Source organism: Triturus cristatus, chromosome 9 (genome assembly GCF_964204655.1).
Source record: "Triturus cristatus chromosome 9, aTriCri1.1, whole genome shotgun sequence".
NCBI classification, from domain to species: domain Eukaryota; kingdom Metazoa; phylum Chordata; class Amphibia; order Caudata; family Salamandridae; genus Triturus; species Triturus cristatus.
Window position 1 is genome coordinate 1,143,446,062 of NC_140592.1, and position 14,841 is coordinate 1,143,460,902.

At 42.8% G+C, this 14,841-nt stretch overlaps 1 protein-coding gene across 3 annotated transcripts in view; it reads left to right on the forward strand.

Annotated features, from left to right (window-relative positions):
• MAPKBP1 (mitogen-activated protein kinase binding protein 1) overlaps nt 1-14,841 on the forward strand; it is a 953,926-nt gene that overhangs the window by 596,290 nt on the left and 342,795 nt on the right. For all 3 annotated transcript variants that reach the window (XM_085627077.1, XM_085627078.1, XM_085627079.1), the window contains exons 11-12: nt 4,552-4,698; nt 5,797-5,981. In XM_085627077.1, the coding sequence (XP_085483203.1) occupies nt 4,552-4,698; nt 5,797-5,981 (332 nt within the window). The remainder of the gene's footprint in view (nt 1-4,551; nt 4,699-5,796; nt 5,982-14,841) is intronic.

Consider the following 14,841-nt stretch of genomic DNA (forward strand, 5'->3'; position numbering starts at 1 on the left):
GGCCAGACAAAGGCTGATCGTGTTACAAAATAAACAGTGCAGGGCACTTGCTTTTACGAGACTATAAAATTGGTGAATGCCTGTTTTTTGAACCAGGTGGTGGTCTACGAGTTCCTGGACCCTCTTCCCCCACCCTTGTGTTCAGATCGTGTTGAGTGTAAAGCCCGACTGGTGCCTATTAAAGCAATAGAAGGCAGCAGCACATGTTCTCAAAGTCAGGATGCACAAACCACAGGCATTTGGCCTACAACATCTTGTCATTGACTACAAGTGTGGGCCAACAAACAACACAAGAGAGGGCGGTGTGACAGATCAATTAGACGCATTCTTAGTGCAAGCCTGCGTTCCTGCACACAGACGTGGGTGAGAGGCCGGGTGTTCAAGAAGGACGTACCTTGTGCAGCTTACCTGGGGAGTGCTCGGAAACAACTGCCTTTCAAGCTCCCGTGGGGCCTTTCCACTTCTGGGTGTTTGGCAGGGTGGGCTGGTTTAGCTCCGTACAAAGCTGAAAAACAGATGAAATCTGTGCGTAAGGTTATGGTTTTCATGACGCACTTTTTGTACCATCAACAGTATTGTCTGATTGAATATACAAAATGCCTTCACTGGATCACTAAGATCTAAAGACACATACTTTGGTGCAAATGATAACCAGCATTAGCAAAGCCAATAGATCTGCCGTTGGGAGCCAGCCTTTTAGCTTAGTCAATACTTGTTTTATCTTGCCTTTATTATAGGGACAGCTACTTGGGCCTTGTAATATAAACAAGCATTGGCAATGCCAACTGATCTGGCTTTAAAGGAATGTTGTATTGTAATGTGTATTACAAGTAAATAGCAAGGGGATAGGTATGAATTTGTGTGGAAGCAAAGGACTGTAGAATAATATTGGTGTGGGTTAAGAGACAGTTGCACTGATGAGCCAGACCTCAAAATCTATGTATGACTGCCTTCCTCCAGTGCTTGAAATGGAAAAATAGAAGTGCAGGTACTCTGTACCAGAGTACCTGCTTGTTCTTGAGAAGTGCCGGTACTCTCCAATTAAAAGAATAGCATTTCTCTTGAAGTGCCGGTACTCTCCCTCCCAAAATAAAAAAAGTGCTGTTACTCCGTACCGGACAGCACCGGCCCATTTAAAGCACTGCCTTCCTCCCATCTGTGCTGCTGCCAGGTAATAACACTATAAATTATCTAGTTATCTAACACACTTTAATAGCATTACAATCCATGTGTATGCCAGTGAAAGTTCAACCTTAGGTGGCTAGGTAAATAAACACAATGCTCACAGCTTCATGGGGGGCAAGCACTTGCTGTGTGAAACCACACAACGCCTGCATAATAAAACAAGTATTGGCATAGCCAATAGGTCTCGCTGTTGGGACCTTATAAGTATTTAGTTATGCAGCACAATATCCTTGGTGCAACAACATCAACCGTTGCATGGCTAAACACTTATAAGGTCCCAAAGGCGAGACCTATTGGCTATGCCAATGCTTGTTGTAGATGTTCCCGGACCTTGTCAGGTCCTCCTTCGGTTGTCCCAGTCTGTGTGACAGGATGTTTCATTTCCTGCCTGCCAGCCGGGCACCAAGTAATTAATTGCTGTTCCTCTGTGCTTCCTGCAGCATGGCCCAGAGTTGAAGGAGGAAGCCGGTGTTCGAGGATCGATCACCTGTTCACCTCCTCATGACCTAGACACATACTGTTGCTGTGCCCTGCCCAGCCAGTCAGAGCCCAACTAGTGCCCCGGCCTCAACACGCAACCATGATTCTCATAGTGAGAGCAGGTGGCACAGGTTGAGACTGCAGCACGGCTCGCTGTCTCACTCTCTTAAGAAGAGACAGGCTAACGATCTCCGCTGTGACACTCAGGCAGCTCCTCTCAGTGGATCATTCTGACTATCAAGAGACCACACCAGGTAAGTCAGATATTAATTTAATAATTCGCTCCTGAAATTCAAAATGTTTATTACGAGAATGGGGAGGGGGCCTCCAGCACAGCATAGCGCTTTGTAAATGGGTACACTGAAGTTGTCTGTGCTGTAAATGCAGGCCATCTCAGAGTTTTGTCTGCACTAATAAATCATCAAAACTGCTAGTTTAGTTAAAGGGTTTAATATCCTTACTCGACAGTGGAACTACAAGCAGCAGCCTTTATTTTTCCAGCACTGCGAGACTTGCTTATTCAAAGTTAAGGCAGATGATTAATATGCCCGCTGAAGAGCGGTCAGTTTTGTCTCGTGGATGTTTTCACTCACTATTAAGTAGAACAGAGAGTTTATATGCATACTGCAAAGAAAGTCTCACAGCATATTGTATTGTAATGAACTGTATTATATGTAGATAGCTCAGTGGGATGCTGCTTTTGTCACAGAGAACCCTTTGATTTTTATGGTTCAGCCACACCTGAAGGTGAGGTTGGGGTGGAGGGTGCTGATTATTTAAAAAATAAACAATTGTTTTAAAAGCACCTGCTACTGAGTTCGACTTTGTTATTGCTCAAATCAGTGTGATTTCTGAAATTTGTCTGTTTTAAAGTGTACCTCTGTCATGCATTTAGTTGGTAAATGTCTTCTGTAAATCCACTGTATCTATGAAAATGTCACACATAAGCAATCTGAAACATTAGCAGCTATGCTCAAATGAATGTAATTTCTTACATTTATATGATTCCCTCGTCTTTACTGTTTGATTTTGCTAGCGAGAAAGTGTCACTCATAGTCGTTGAAATGTCACTCATAATTACACTGTAATTATGAAAATGTCACTCATGGCAATCTGAAACCTTGGCAGCTATGAAAAGCGAGGGTGCAGGTCACACTCCGCTGTATGAAATGGGACACCAATCCCTGCTACTGGGACACTGCATAGAGGAAGGCAGGCTCAGTACGACCCACACACACACTGTAAGGGCCAGGCACGGCCCGGGCGTTGTTGCTGGGTGGCGACCGGCCCTTGAAGCGGGACCATTGGACGTATCTTTGAGCTTTAAGGCAGGGTGCTGGGGGCCCTGCGCAGATCCGGCGACGCCACTCCACTCGGCGGCGGGGGCCGCCCAGAGGGGAGCCAATCCGAAATACGTCGGGGAATCACCCGCTGTCGCCAGGTCATCAAGGGGCAAACGCATGTCACAGGGCCTCCCGCCCCACGGCCGCGTCGATCCTCCCGCTCGCAAATCGCAAGGCAGCATCACGCAGCTTCCGGCTCGGTCCCGGCAACTGCGAGACAGTAGAGAACGAAAGGGTCCCAGAGGCACGAGACGTCCTCCCTAGAGTCGATCCAGCAGGCCGGGAGGTAAGCTGAAGTCCCCTGGAGAGGATATTGGTACCTCAGCTAAGTCGCAGCCGCCATGTTCAGTGGCTCGACCACGCTTGTCTTCCAACCTTTTTGTCATGATGTTCTACTCTTTTGGGGTTTAGTAGATGCATTGTTTTCTAAAAGGGGTTATCTCCGAAGCATATAAATGAGGTGTTTATCACTAGTTTTCCCTCTGTATGACATCTTTTTCATTGGTTTGGTTAACTTGAGGGAGAGTGAGTATTATTCCTAATTTGCAAGTTAAAAGCGACCAGGCGACCGAAAGCTCATTTGGAGCGATGCACCATCCATCTTAGTTTCTTGCATACAGAGGTTGATCAGTCTTCCCCCATGGTGAAACTGAGCCTTTGTCTCAATAGTGTTCTCATTGTAAGCAACAGTTCTTGTAAAACACACCTGCAATGATCTATTTAATGACACTTGAGCTTCTTATTTTCATAGGTGTTTTATCCTGTGCCTCTTAACCTCTGTTATTACATCTGTCTAATGTTTTTCTTGGATTCATGAGGTGTACTTTTGATGACCTAAAGAGAAGCTCTCCTGCAGAATCACTTGGCACGATTATGGAAAGACATTTGCTTTCATCGCGGAATAAACATAGGGAGCAGCTTTGATCTCCTTTTGGTGGGATTAAGTAAAATAAATAGAAGCAGGCCTCTGATCAGTGCAGAGTACTATCCTTTGATGTGACTTTGCAGATTCAGGGAAGTGTCGTATTTATGAAAAGATTTCTTGCTTTTTAATACACATTGGGCCTTTTCAATGGAGTGACTTCTGTTGATAAACTAATCCACGTCCTATATTAAGTATTTTTTACGTTGAGCTGCATTAGAAGATAATTACAACTTTCCTCCACTGGTCAGTACATTAACAGATGCCTGGGCATTAATGGCCGTTACTTGCCTTCTTCACAATTCTAGACAGCTGTTAAAGCCAGATAGCATGCGGCAGCTATAAGTACCTGACTGTAAACTGTCACCCCAACACAGACAGACAAACCGGCCAAGTGTCACTGTTTACTCTAGTTTATTGCTTCCTACCATCACTGAACTTAGTAGGCATGCAAACAGTAGCTATAGTAAGCATTCTGATTGGCTGAGCCTAGGTCAGCATTTCATACAGGGTGTTAATGAATATGTTGTCCTGGCCACTCAGACTCACCAGCTCAAGAGTTAAGTATTTGAAGATAGTTCGTTCTGGTTGATTGTTTTCCATTCTTCTTTTTTTCTCCAGACTTACCCAGAGGTCAAGGACAGCAACAAATCTTGCTTGCCACCGAACTCTTTCATCACCTGCTCATCTGACAACACCATCCGCATCTGGAACACGGAGACCGCCAACATCCATGGGAACAACGTGCACCGGAACATACTGAGCAGTGTGAGTCCTGAAACGGATTACTTTACTGGCCGTGGAAGTAGGTTCGGTGAATTGTATACAAATAACCCTGGAGCAGGTGGCCACACAACAGAAGTGTAATACTGTTTGCTTAGTGACATGTTAGTAGTTTGTCTATAATCTACTTGTACTTCAGATTTTTAAATCAATTAAACCCAACAAAGAAATACAATCCAGTCCTGTGCCTGCTTCGTTCTGCCTTCCTATGCCTTTCAATCATTTTTATTCAACTGGTTAGGGATTTCAGGAATTAAAGACTCACTTTAATAAAAGCTGTGGTTAATTGAATTTGGGTAAAGCACTGAAGAACCTTTTTTAGTATGTGTTGTCCTATGCCATCGTTATTTCATGCATGCGTTGTATAGATGGCGTTTCAGAACAAAGAGTTGGGGAGAATTTTTTTAGTTTGTGGTGAATGTGGTATTTACTAATACAGCAGTAGCAGAAAGGCCGAATAACACAAACTACAAAACCATTGCAAGTTAGAAATATTACTCGGATGCAAACAAGATCGGTAGGAGTCCCAGATGCTTCTGAAAGCACTGGCACCTCTGCTGTGTAAAAACTATGGTCGCGGAAGTGTTTTTCACAACTCCCCTAATTAGCCTAACAGAGATTAGTACTTCTTGAAAAGCAGAAATGAATTGCATTTCTAGGAAACCCATGCAACACGGAATAATGATGGTCCAAGTGTTCATAACTTTTAGATTCATAAACTGGTATGAAAGGTTTTTGCAAAACCCAGTCTTAAAGTAGCCTGCCATCATCCTTAATATAAAATCCGCTAGCATCTGCAAGACAAAGCCACTGCCACAAGTGGCCGGTGATTACAGTACATCTCCCCTATCCTTCCAGAGAAGTAGTGTTCTATTTGTTTAATTTAATGCACTCGTTGCCCCTGTGAAGTGATTTCACAGGTTGAGCTAATCTTCCTGCTTTGAACTTTAATCCTACTTTTCGTCCTCACATTTTCTCACTTGGACGTGTTTAGTTGTACAATTTATTTTTGTTGATTTTTCTTTACGTCTGTGACTCCGCTCGTAATGTCTGACTGGCATTATTGTACCTTCCTTTCTTCAGGATTTGATGAAAATCATCCACGTGGATAACAACACTCAGGCTCTACTGGATATGGAGTACAACACTGCAGTGGTGAATGACAAGGCTGATTCTCAAACCTTGGACACCAAGGTTGGGATTCGAACACTGTGTGTGAGCCCTAATGGACAACATCTGGCATCTGGTGACAGAACCGGCACTCTGAGGTAACACAGGCTTGTCTTCACAAGAACAGTCATATCATATATCCTCATGTTTATTCGATTTTAAAAATAAAATCATAAAAGACAGATCATTAAAAAAAACATACAAAATTTCAGTGCCACAATCATTCATGTTTTAAAACCCCCATCAGAAAACGTACATGGAAAAAGCAAATCGAAGGGGAGTTTAACAACTGTTAGAACAATAAGGCTGGCCTAACTTGAGTAAAATTCAGTTAGTCAAATTGGGCGTATGAACTTGTGTCGCAGGTTACTGTACTTTGGACAAAGCATTACTGTGTGTTATGTCATTAATCGATGTGTTGTCGCAGTTGCAAAGTGGCATAGCTGAATACTTAAAACAATTACGATTAAAAGGGACTAGCCAGGGAAATGCATTTAATCTAAAATAGGTCAGTAATCGGCGTTGGCGGTGAGACATGTTCCAGGTCAAATATGGCTCGATATTGCTAACTGTTTTCACCAATATTGCGTGTCGCATAGTGTTTTGTTAATGCAACATCCTTGCGCTCTGATATCAGCTTGTCCCTAAGAGCGGTTTCAACCCATTTTCTGTCAGCACGAGTTATGTTTGAGGTGTTAAACATATGTGGCCGCCTTAGGGTCTGCAAATTGCGCGCTACATACGCCAGCCAAGGAATCTAAGGACTTTTCTGGTTGTAGGCAATTCTGCAAAATAACTCTACTGAAACTCAGTTCCTCCTCTGTCCAAATTGAGTTCCAATGGGCTGAGGCAGAGCCGATCAATTAAAAAATCTATACCCAATTCTTCATGGAAAATTTCGTATGGTGGGCTTTGGCAGACTCCCAAAAGACTCATGAAAAACTTATTTTCATCGACTTGGAGTGGAGCAACCTGGCCATATCCACAAATTCCACTACCATAGCACACTAGGGGGATACACTTAGCCCTGTAAATTTCCGACACCGATTGGATACGAGTATGTCCTCATCGGCGGGGAAAATCCCTGATGCCAAATATCACCCTGTTAAAGGATAGAACATTCTGATTTATAAGCGGGTGCCAGTTAAGCCCAGAGTCAAGTTGTATCCCAAGTACTTAAACTTGTCCACCATTCTGATATGTTGGCCATCTACTACATATTTCATAGTTTTCGTATTGGACGCTCTAAACTTCATGACATGTGATCTAAAAAAAAATTGTAGATAAATCAAGACTATTCATAAAACTAGTAAAGAGTAAGAAGCTTTTTCAGGCTTTTAGCAGTATGAGCCATTAAAACTGTCGTCTGCATATAGCAAGGCAGGAAAAGATCGGCCTCCTGCTTTGGGAATGTCAACACCCGTAACTGTCAAGGCCTGCTCTATGTTAATATAAAAAATGAATGAATAAGGAACTAAAATACAGCCCTGCTGCACCCCACGCTGAAGTTAAAAGTGCTCGGTGCATTCCCCATTGGGGCCAAACCTAACGCTGGCACCATTGTGCAAATCACGCAAGAAATTAATTAAAACTACATCAACATCCATCTGTTACATCATGGACCAAAGCTTAGAGCGAAGGTCCATGAAGGCCAGATAGATGGCCCCCTTCTTGGCCTTGGTGTATTTGCAGTTTGATAGAGGTTCAAGGTCTGCTCTGTTGTGCCCCGGCCTGGGCGAAACCTCGTTCCTCGGCCCATTCCGTTTAACAAGATCCTACCAGTAATTTTCAACTCCGAATCTATAAGGGGAATGGGCCTAAAACAGGCTGGATCTGATCTGTTGCCCTTTTTAATAACAGGGACTATTATAGATTGAAACCAGGTTAAGGGGAAGTGGCCAGAAATGGTAGACTTTAAATGCAGTGTCCATATCCGGCCCAAAAGTCTATACAAGCTTTGTATATGTCCCCTGGTGCTTTATTTAAAGCCAACTGGGAAATGGTAGCTCTGACCTCTGACAGAAATAAAAATTAAATTGTGCTCGCTCCAGAAGCCTTCTGCAGGCAAGAACAGTCTCTTTCCACATTAGTCATCTATTACATATTGCACATTTCACGTTAAAGGTCGTTAAAAATGCTTGACTTTGTAAAGTTGAGTGGTGTTATTCGAGCATACTCAGTTATTGAAAGGAGGCCCCAACTGTTTAAACTTTGAGGAGGCAGCTTGTGACTCCTCTGTATTTCAGTCAAACTGTGATGCCGGGTCTTCGTGGATTATTGAGGGTCAAATTAACACTTTAAGTCATGTGATGCTTGTGCGTTATATCACAAAGCACCACATCAGATCTCTAGAAAGCTGAAGTGTAGAATCAGAAGGACTACTCTGAAAAGAAGTGTTTTGGAGCACACCAGATGATGTGTGTTCACAGACATACAAGTACGCCAAAGTATTGATCTTTTATAGTCCTCTATTTTAAAAGGGGCTAGTAACAGCGTTTCAGGGTTTCTTTTTGGTGCTCTTTTATTTGATGTGCTCAAAAGCCATGAGGAGAATGTTTGTGTGGGTCAGTCATTTTGAAGTGATGTACATTTTAAGCACTGTATGTCAAATGTGAGTGGACCTGTGTATTTATCCAAAGGCATGGTGTTTCAGAGGTTATGCATAAGTGACTAAACCTTTGTAGTCCTATGCCGTTGTTGTTTCACACATGCGTTTTCTAGGTCCAGTTCAGGAAAAATATTGGGAAAGGTGCAAGACAAAGTTCTCACTGAAGTGCTCCACAGTAAGTTAGTAAATGAGTCTGATCCTATTGTACAGTCCTTAATATTTATACCTCTATATGGTGTGGAAGATCTTCTCTGGATCTGGTACCTTTTTGGGGTTGTAGCAGAAGGCTTGAGGGTGGATAGATCCATATCACAGAGTAACTGTATGGAGTGAGCCAGTGAATATTTGCCAGTGAATATTAATTTGTGTTGTCAGGAAACTGGAGAGGTGGTAGAGGTAGAATACAGATTTGAAACTGGTATTGCAATACAGTGATGACCCAAAGTACGCATGGCAGTGGGCAAAGGTAGGGGTGAGGGGGAAAAAAGGTGAAACAGCCACTGAATGATTTGTGGTACTTGTAAATGCACATAATGGGTAATGTGTGAACTTAAGTTAGTAGTTCGTGTATACCTCAAGAGTATGGCAAGCCATCATAGAAATTGATAGAAAATGGTCAGTCATAAGAATGTCTGGTAATGTGAAACAATGGTCTTTTAACCCTTCAATGATGCACCAGAAGACCATGACTGAATAAATGAAAGTACCTTAGAAGCAAAAGCACAGGAGTTTTTCTCACACTTTAAGCGCCTAAAGAATCTCCTGCAAAGCACTACTGCAGAACCAGTGATAAAAGTCCTGAGAGACACAAATTGCAGCTCAAAATTATGGCCATCTAGCCTTCCCTTGCACACTGGAAAAATATCTTAAGAACATCCAAATCTCAGCATACAAAAATAATCCTTTATGCACTCCAGCAAGCCATAAGAGTGAGTGACACTGGAGCTGTGTCTCTAGAGAATGGACTTCGAATGCCAAGGAGATCTACTAAAATATTCCATCAGGACCCTGAGGGCCCCTGAGAACACTCTTGAATCACAACTTGAAACAATTTTTGTGGCAGAGGACTCCCCATGGCAAACATACCTTGCAAAGGCAATCAGTAGCTTGAAAATTGAGGTCATCAATCTATGTTGCCCGAACATACCATTCACAGCCTTAAAGAGAGCAGTAAATGCACAGGTCAGGAAAATTTCATTTGAACTGGACACAGTCTCGTCGCAGCCCCACTCTCAAGGCATTTGACGCCTCTTAACTTAAACCGCTGAGGAAAGCTCAACCCTATTTCCACCAAGCCCTCACAGCCCACACATGACGGAAAATCGCATTTGTGAGGCTTCATGCCCTACCTATTGTGGATTTTAACACTTCCTGGGCAAGGCTAGATAAGGCTACATCCTGAAGACTTTGCAACTACCGCAGAGAATCCTGGCTCCATCTATTGTGCTGTTGCCCATACTTGCTATTGACTCATCGACTGGCAGTCCCCTTATTCCAGACCAACGGGATAAGAACTTGCAGAAAAGCCTCGGACCTATATTTCTTCAATAACACTCCAACAGCCCTAGCAAAACTCAGGAAATTCAAACGTTGTACAATTAGCACGCCATAACGCCACAACAGGGTGACAAAGGCTCAGCTCCAGTTCGAGCTATGCATTTCTTCCTCCTTTCTTTTAAAAGAAATCCATACTGAATAATACATAGGTCATACACAAAGACAGTTCGGCCCTTGTGGCCAGCTACGCTGCCCTATGAGCACCAGGTCCTTTTTTTGCTATACTGACTTAACTCTCCGCTCAATTACCTAATCACAGCTCATTACAGAATAATCTGGATGTAAATCAAGATGAAACATCGCGCTGCTCGATCACAATGTCACTCCTTTTAAGAATGTTAATGTCGCTTACAACACCATCTCTTTTGAAAGAGCTACTGCTAACACATTTTTAACATGGTTTTAATATTTTTATCTTTGTAAAAGCGGTACCCTGTTTTCCACATGTAATAATTTTAAGTAACCGAAAATTTCATGAAATAAGTTTAATTGGAAAACTATAATGTTTTATACTTTGTGTCTACATATTAATTGTTTTAGCAATTTTAAAAACAATTTTATGAACTGATTTTTTTATTTGCTAATCATTGATTCATATTTCTATGTATATAAAACTTTGCTGCTAAGGTATTTAATATGTATATATTTACGTATATTTATTTGTATTTATGGAATGGTTAAATGCAAATGGATACAATGCCTCATAATAATCATTTTTTAAGCAGTCAATGAAATACTAAATTAATATCAAATAAGTACAAAGTTGCAACATGGGAAAATTGTTCAAATGTGAAACAAGAAGGTTTGCCAACACAAGTATGTTTTCTCTGTCTATTGGGCAAGTATCAACTTTTCACAAGCACTGTCACTTTAAAAAGGAAAAAATGCCGATGAACGTTGTCATGTGATCAAGGTCCAGGAAGGACCGAAACGCGTCATGGCCGACTAAAGAATAAACTACTGATTGAGCACTGAAACGTGGTCCGTGCCTGCTTTCTGTACCTGAAAGGGTGTACGGCATGAAGCAGCGTTGGTGAATATATGTGTGTATGTGTATGTGTATGTATATATATATATATATATATATATATATATATATATATATATATATTATTCACTGAAAAAACCATAGGTTTCAGGGGCATTATAGTTAGCTGGACTTTTCACTCGTACAAAACCATTGAAATTCCCCCTTTATAGTTAGTTCAGCTAACTATAACTCGCGCGCCCGCAATGTACTGCTGATGACGTCACATATTACATCACTCATGACCTGGTCAGTGACATCACTCATGACATCACTGATTACATCTCAAATGACATCACTGATGATATCATCCAGTGAATGTGTTTTTCTGAAAATTACATATGTTGTATATATGTAGATCTCAAGGTCGATGGAAGAATAAATGGGTATGTAAGTGTCTAAATGGATGATTTGTTTTTTAAAAATTGATTGTATAACTGACTGATTAAGTGCATCTTAGTGAATACATGGCTTAGTGAGTAATGGTTAAATATCTGTATCAGTCTCTCACTTTGTATATAAGTGGCTGCATGGGTTCGTGAGTAGCTACATGAGTGTCTATATAGGTTATTAGTTGGTTTTTTGAGTATCAGTATGAGTGTCTGAGTGTCTGTATGGTTCGGTGGGGGGTATTACGTAGTGCATAGGTGCATGAATGAGTGACTCACTGTTTGTATGTGTTGAAGACAGCATGTGTGCAGGACTGTATGGGTGGATGAGTGTGTGCATGGGTGTGTTAGTGAGTGATAGACTGTCTCAATAGTGTCTTTATGAGTAACTACATATGTTTTAAACTAGTATATGTGACTATTTGTGTATATAAGTGAGTATATGTTAGAGTGAGAAATTTAAAGAGTTCCTGTATGAATAAGTATGTGTTTCTATAAGTGATTGTTTAAAAGACTAAGTATGTGTACGTTTCTGTAGAAGTAAGTGTGGTGGTGTGTGTATAACTGTATATGCAAGTAAATGGATGTTTGATTCTTTTTTAGCATGAGTGACTGTGTGTGAGTAACTCTATGGATGAGTGGCGTTGTGTAACAGGATGTATAGGTACATATGAAGAGAGTACATGTATGGGTGACTGTATAGGACTGTTGGTGAATGAGTGGATGTGTATGAGGATTTTAGAATTTCTGAATAGGTTGTTGTTACTGGTATTGGTATGTCCATTGTTTTGAAAACGTTAGTTTTTATTTTTGAATGTGTGTATCAAAGGTTATATTAGGGAGAGGAGGTCTGCCACTCTATCACAAGGATGATGTCATCAGTGATGTAATTTGAGATGTCATGAGTGATGTCATGAGTGATGTCACTGACCATGTCATGAGTGATGTAATATGTGACGTCATCAGCTGAACTAACTATAACGGGTGAATTTCAATGGTTGAGTGAAAAGTCCAGCTAACTATAACGCCCCTGAAACCTATGTTTTTTTCAGTGAATTTCTAAGGTTTTTTTAAATGCTAATTCCTAACTATAACGTGCCTGAAACCTATGGTTTTTTTCAGTGAATTTCAAAGGTTTTTTAAATTCTAACTTCTAACTATGCCTACAGAGATAGGACATGTGAAGAAAGAAGACAAAAAGCACAGAAAGAAAAAAAAGAAATGCAGAAAGAAGCAACAGAAGTCCTCAAAGACGAAGAAAAGTGCAGGAAGAAGGATAACTTGCAGAAAGAACAAACAGAAGAGCAGAAAGAAGCTTTGTTGCAAAATCATCCTGTACCCTCAACTTTTTCAGACAGATACTGGTGGTAACTGAGTCTGACTAACCAGTCCTAGAGCCAGTGCTATGTTAAAAGACACTCAGAATACAGTGAAAACACCTACATACACTAGGGAACACTATGCGTTGGGGTCCCCCTGTGATTAGCATGACCTTCTCTGTAAGCCCCTAGTATATAATAGGGCAGGGGCTTAAAACTACCTCTTAAAACGCGCCACAGGGCGTGTTTGCACACGTCACCTCAGGCCCGTCCCCTCCCTTCCCCACTGTGTAAACACACCCTGTAGCCATTTTAAGTTGGGAGATTAAGTCCACTTGAATCCTGAGGGTCCCTAGGGTCCAACTAGACCACTAGGTACCTCCAGTAAGCGCCACAGAGCTGCGTTGCAGAGAGATGTAAAAAGGGGCACGGCCTAGACCACTTCTCTGTAGCGCAGTGGCGCTTACTGGAAGCACCTGGTGGGCTAGTTAGCCCCCAGGGGCCCTCAAGATTGAATGGGAATTATTTCCCCAACTTAAAACGCGCCATAGGGCGTGCTTGCACACGTCACCTCAGGCCCCGTCCCCTCCCTTCCCCACTGTGTAAACCTGCCCTGTGGCCATTTTTTAAGTTGGGAGATTAAGTCCCCTTGAATCCTGAGGGTCCCTAGGGGCAAAATAGCCCACTAGGTACGTCCAGTAAGCGCCATTGCAGAGAGGTGTAAAAAGGGGCACGGCCTGCACCACCTCTCTGCAACGCAGAGCAGTTGCGCTTACTGGAAGCACCTGGTGGGCTAGTTGGCCCCCAGGGTCCTTCAGGATTGAAAGGGAATTATTTCCCCAACTTAAAAGGCGCCACAGGGCCCCGTCCCCTCCCTTCACCACTGTGTAAACGCGCCCTGTGGCTGTTCTAAGTTGAGAGATTAAGTCCCCTTGAATCCTAAGGGTCCCTAGGGTCAAACTAGTCCACTAGGTACCTCCAGTAAGTGCCACAGAGCTGCGTTGCATAGAGGTGTAAAAAGGGGCGTGGCCTCAGAACACCTGTCTGCAACACAGCTTCCAGGCATATACTGGAGATACCTGTTGGGCTAATTGGCCCTCAGGGACCCTCAGTATTGAAGGGGAATTAATTCCCCAACTTACAACTGGCCAGGGGGCGCGTTTGCAGAGTGCTGCAAGAGGGGGCGTGGCCTACGGCGTGATGCCGGTCTTTTATTTATTTTATTTTTTTAAGAAGGAGGGCTGTGTGGCCCCCCCCCCCTTCCTTTTCTAATTTATTGGCCCTGGGGACCCCATCCCAGGGCCTGCACCCTAATTTTTTTTTTGTTGGAAAAAATTAATTTGGCCCTCCCAAGGCCCCAACCCCCGGGTCATGGCCTTTTTTTTTTTTTTTTTTTTTTTTTTTAATTCTTTAGGGGGGGGGGCTGCGTTGCCCCGCCCCCCCCCCCTCCCCCTCAGGCCACTAATGGCCCCGGGGACCCCATCCCCCGCGGCCAGCCTTTGTTTTTTATTATTTTAAAAAAATATATATTTATAGAAACACCTAGGACATGCTGGACAAGCCGTATGTACCTATCACCATGACGATTTGCGTGATATTCATTAAAAGGTGACTATGCATACAATGAATCCACGTGGAATGTGTTTACACCGCTAGTGAAGCTCTGACGTGTCTGACGCCCTACCGTGCCTAATCCCGGCGCCCCCGCCGGTGGGTACTCTCCAAGTAGACACCCTTGTCGTTTATTTATACAAACATGGGTAGCTATTGACGGGCACATTTAATACACACGCACACCAAGCCATTCAAAGGGGATTCGACAAAAATTCGACCAGACTATGCAAGAAACCCCCCTCACGGTCAATAAAACACAAATCCACCGCCGGATGTGTAATACTTTTTATTTTACTCTCTGGAAAGGCGACGAACCTCACTTGAGTCACAGCGTGCTCCTGGCTGAGCCCAATGCTGTGTTACACCCACCAGTGCCCTCCGAGTGCCACACACCTCTGTGTTGTATTCCACCAGCTAGTGCATATGCTATGACACTCTCTAGCC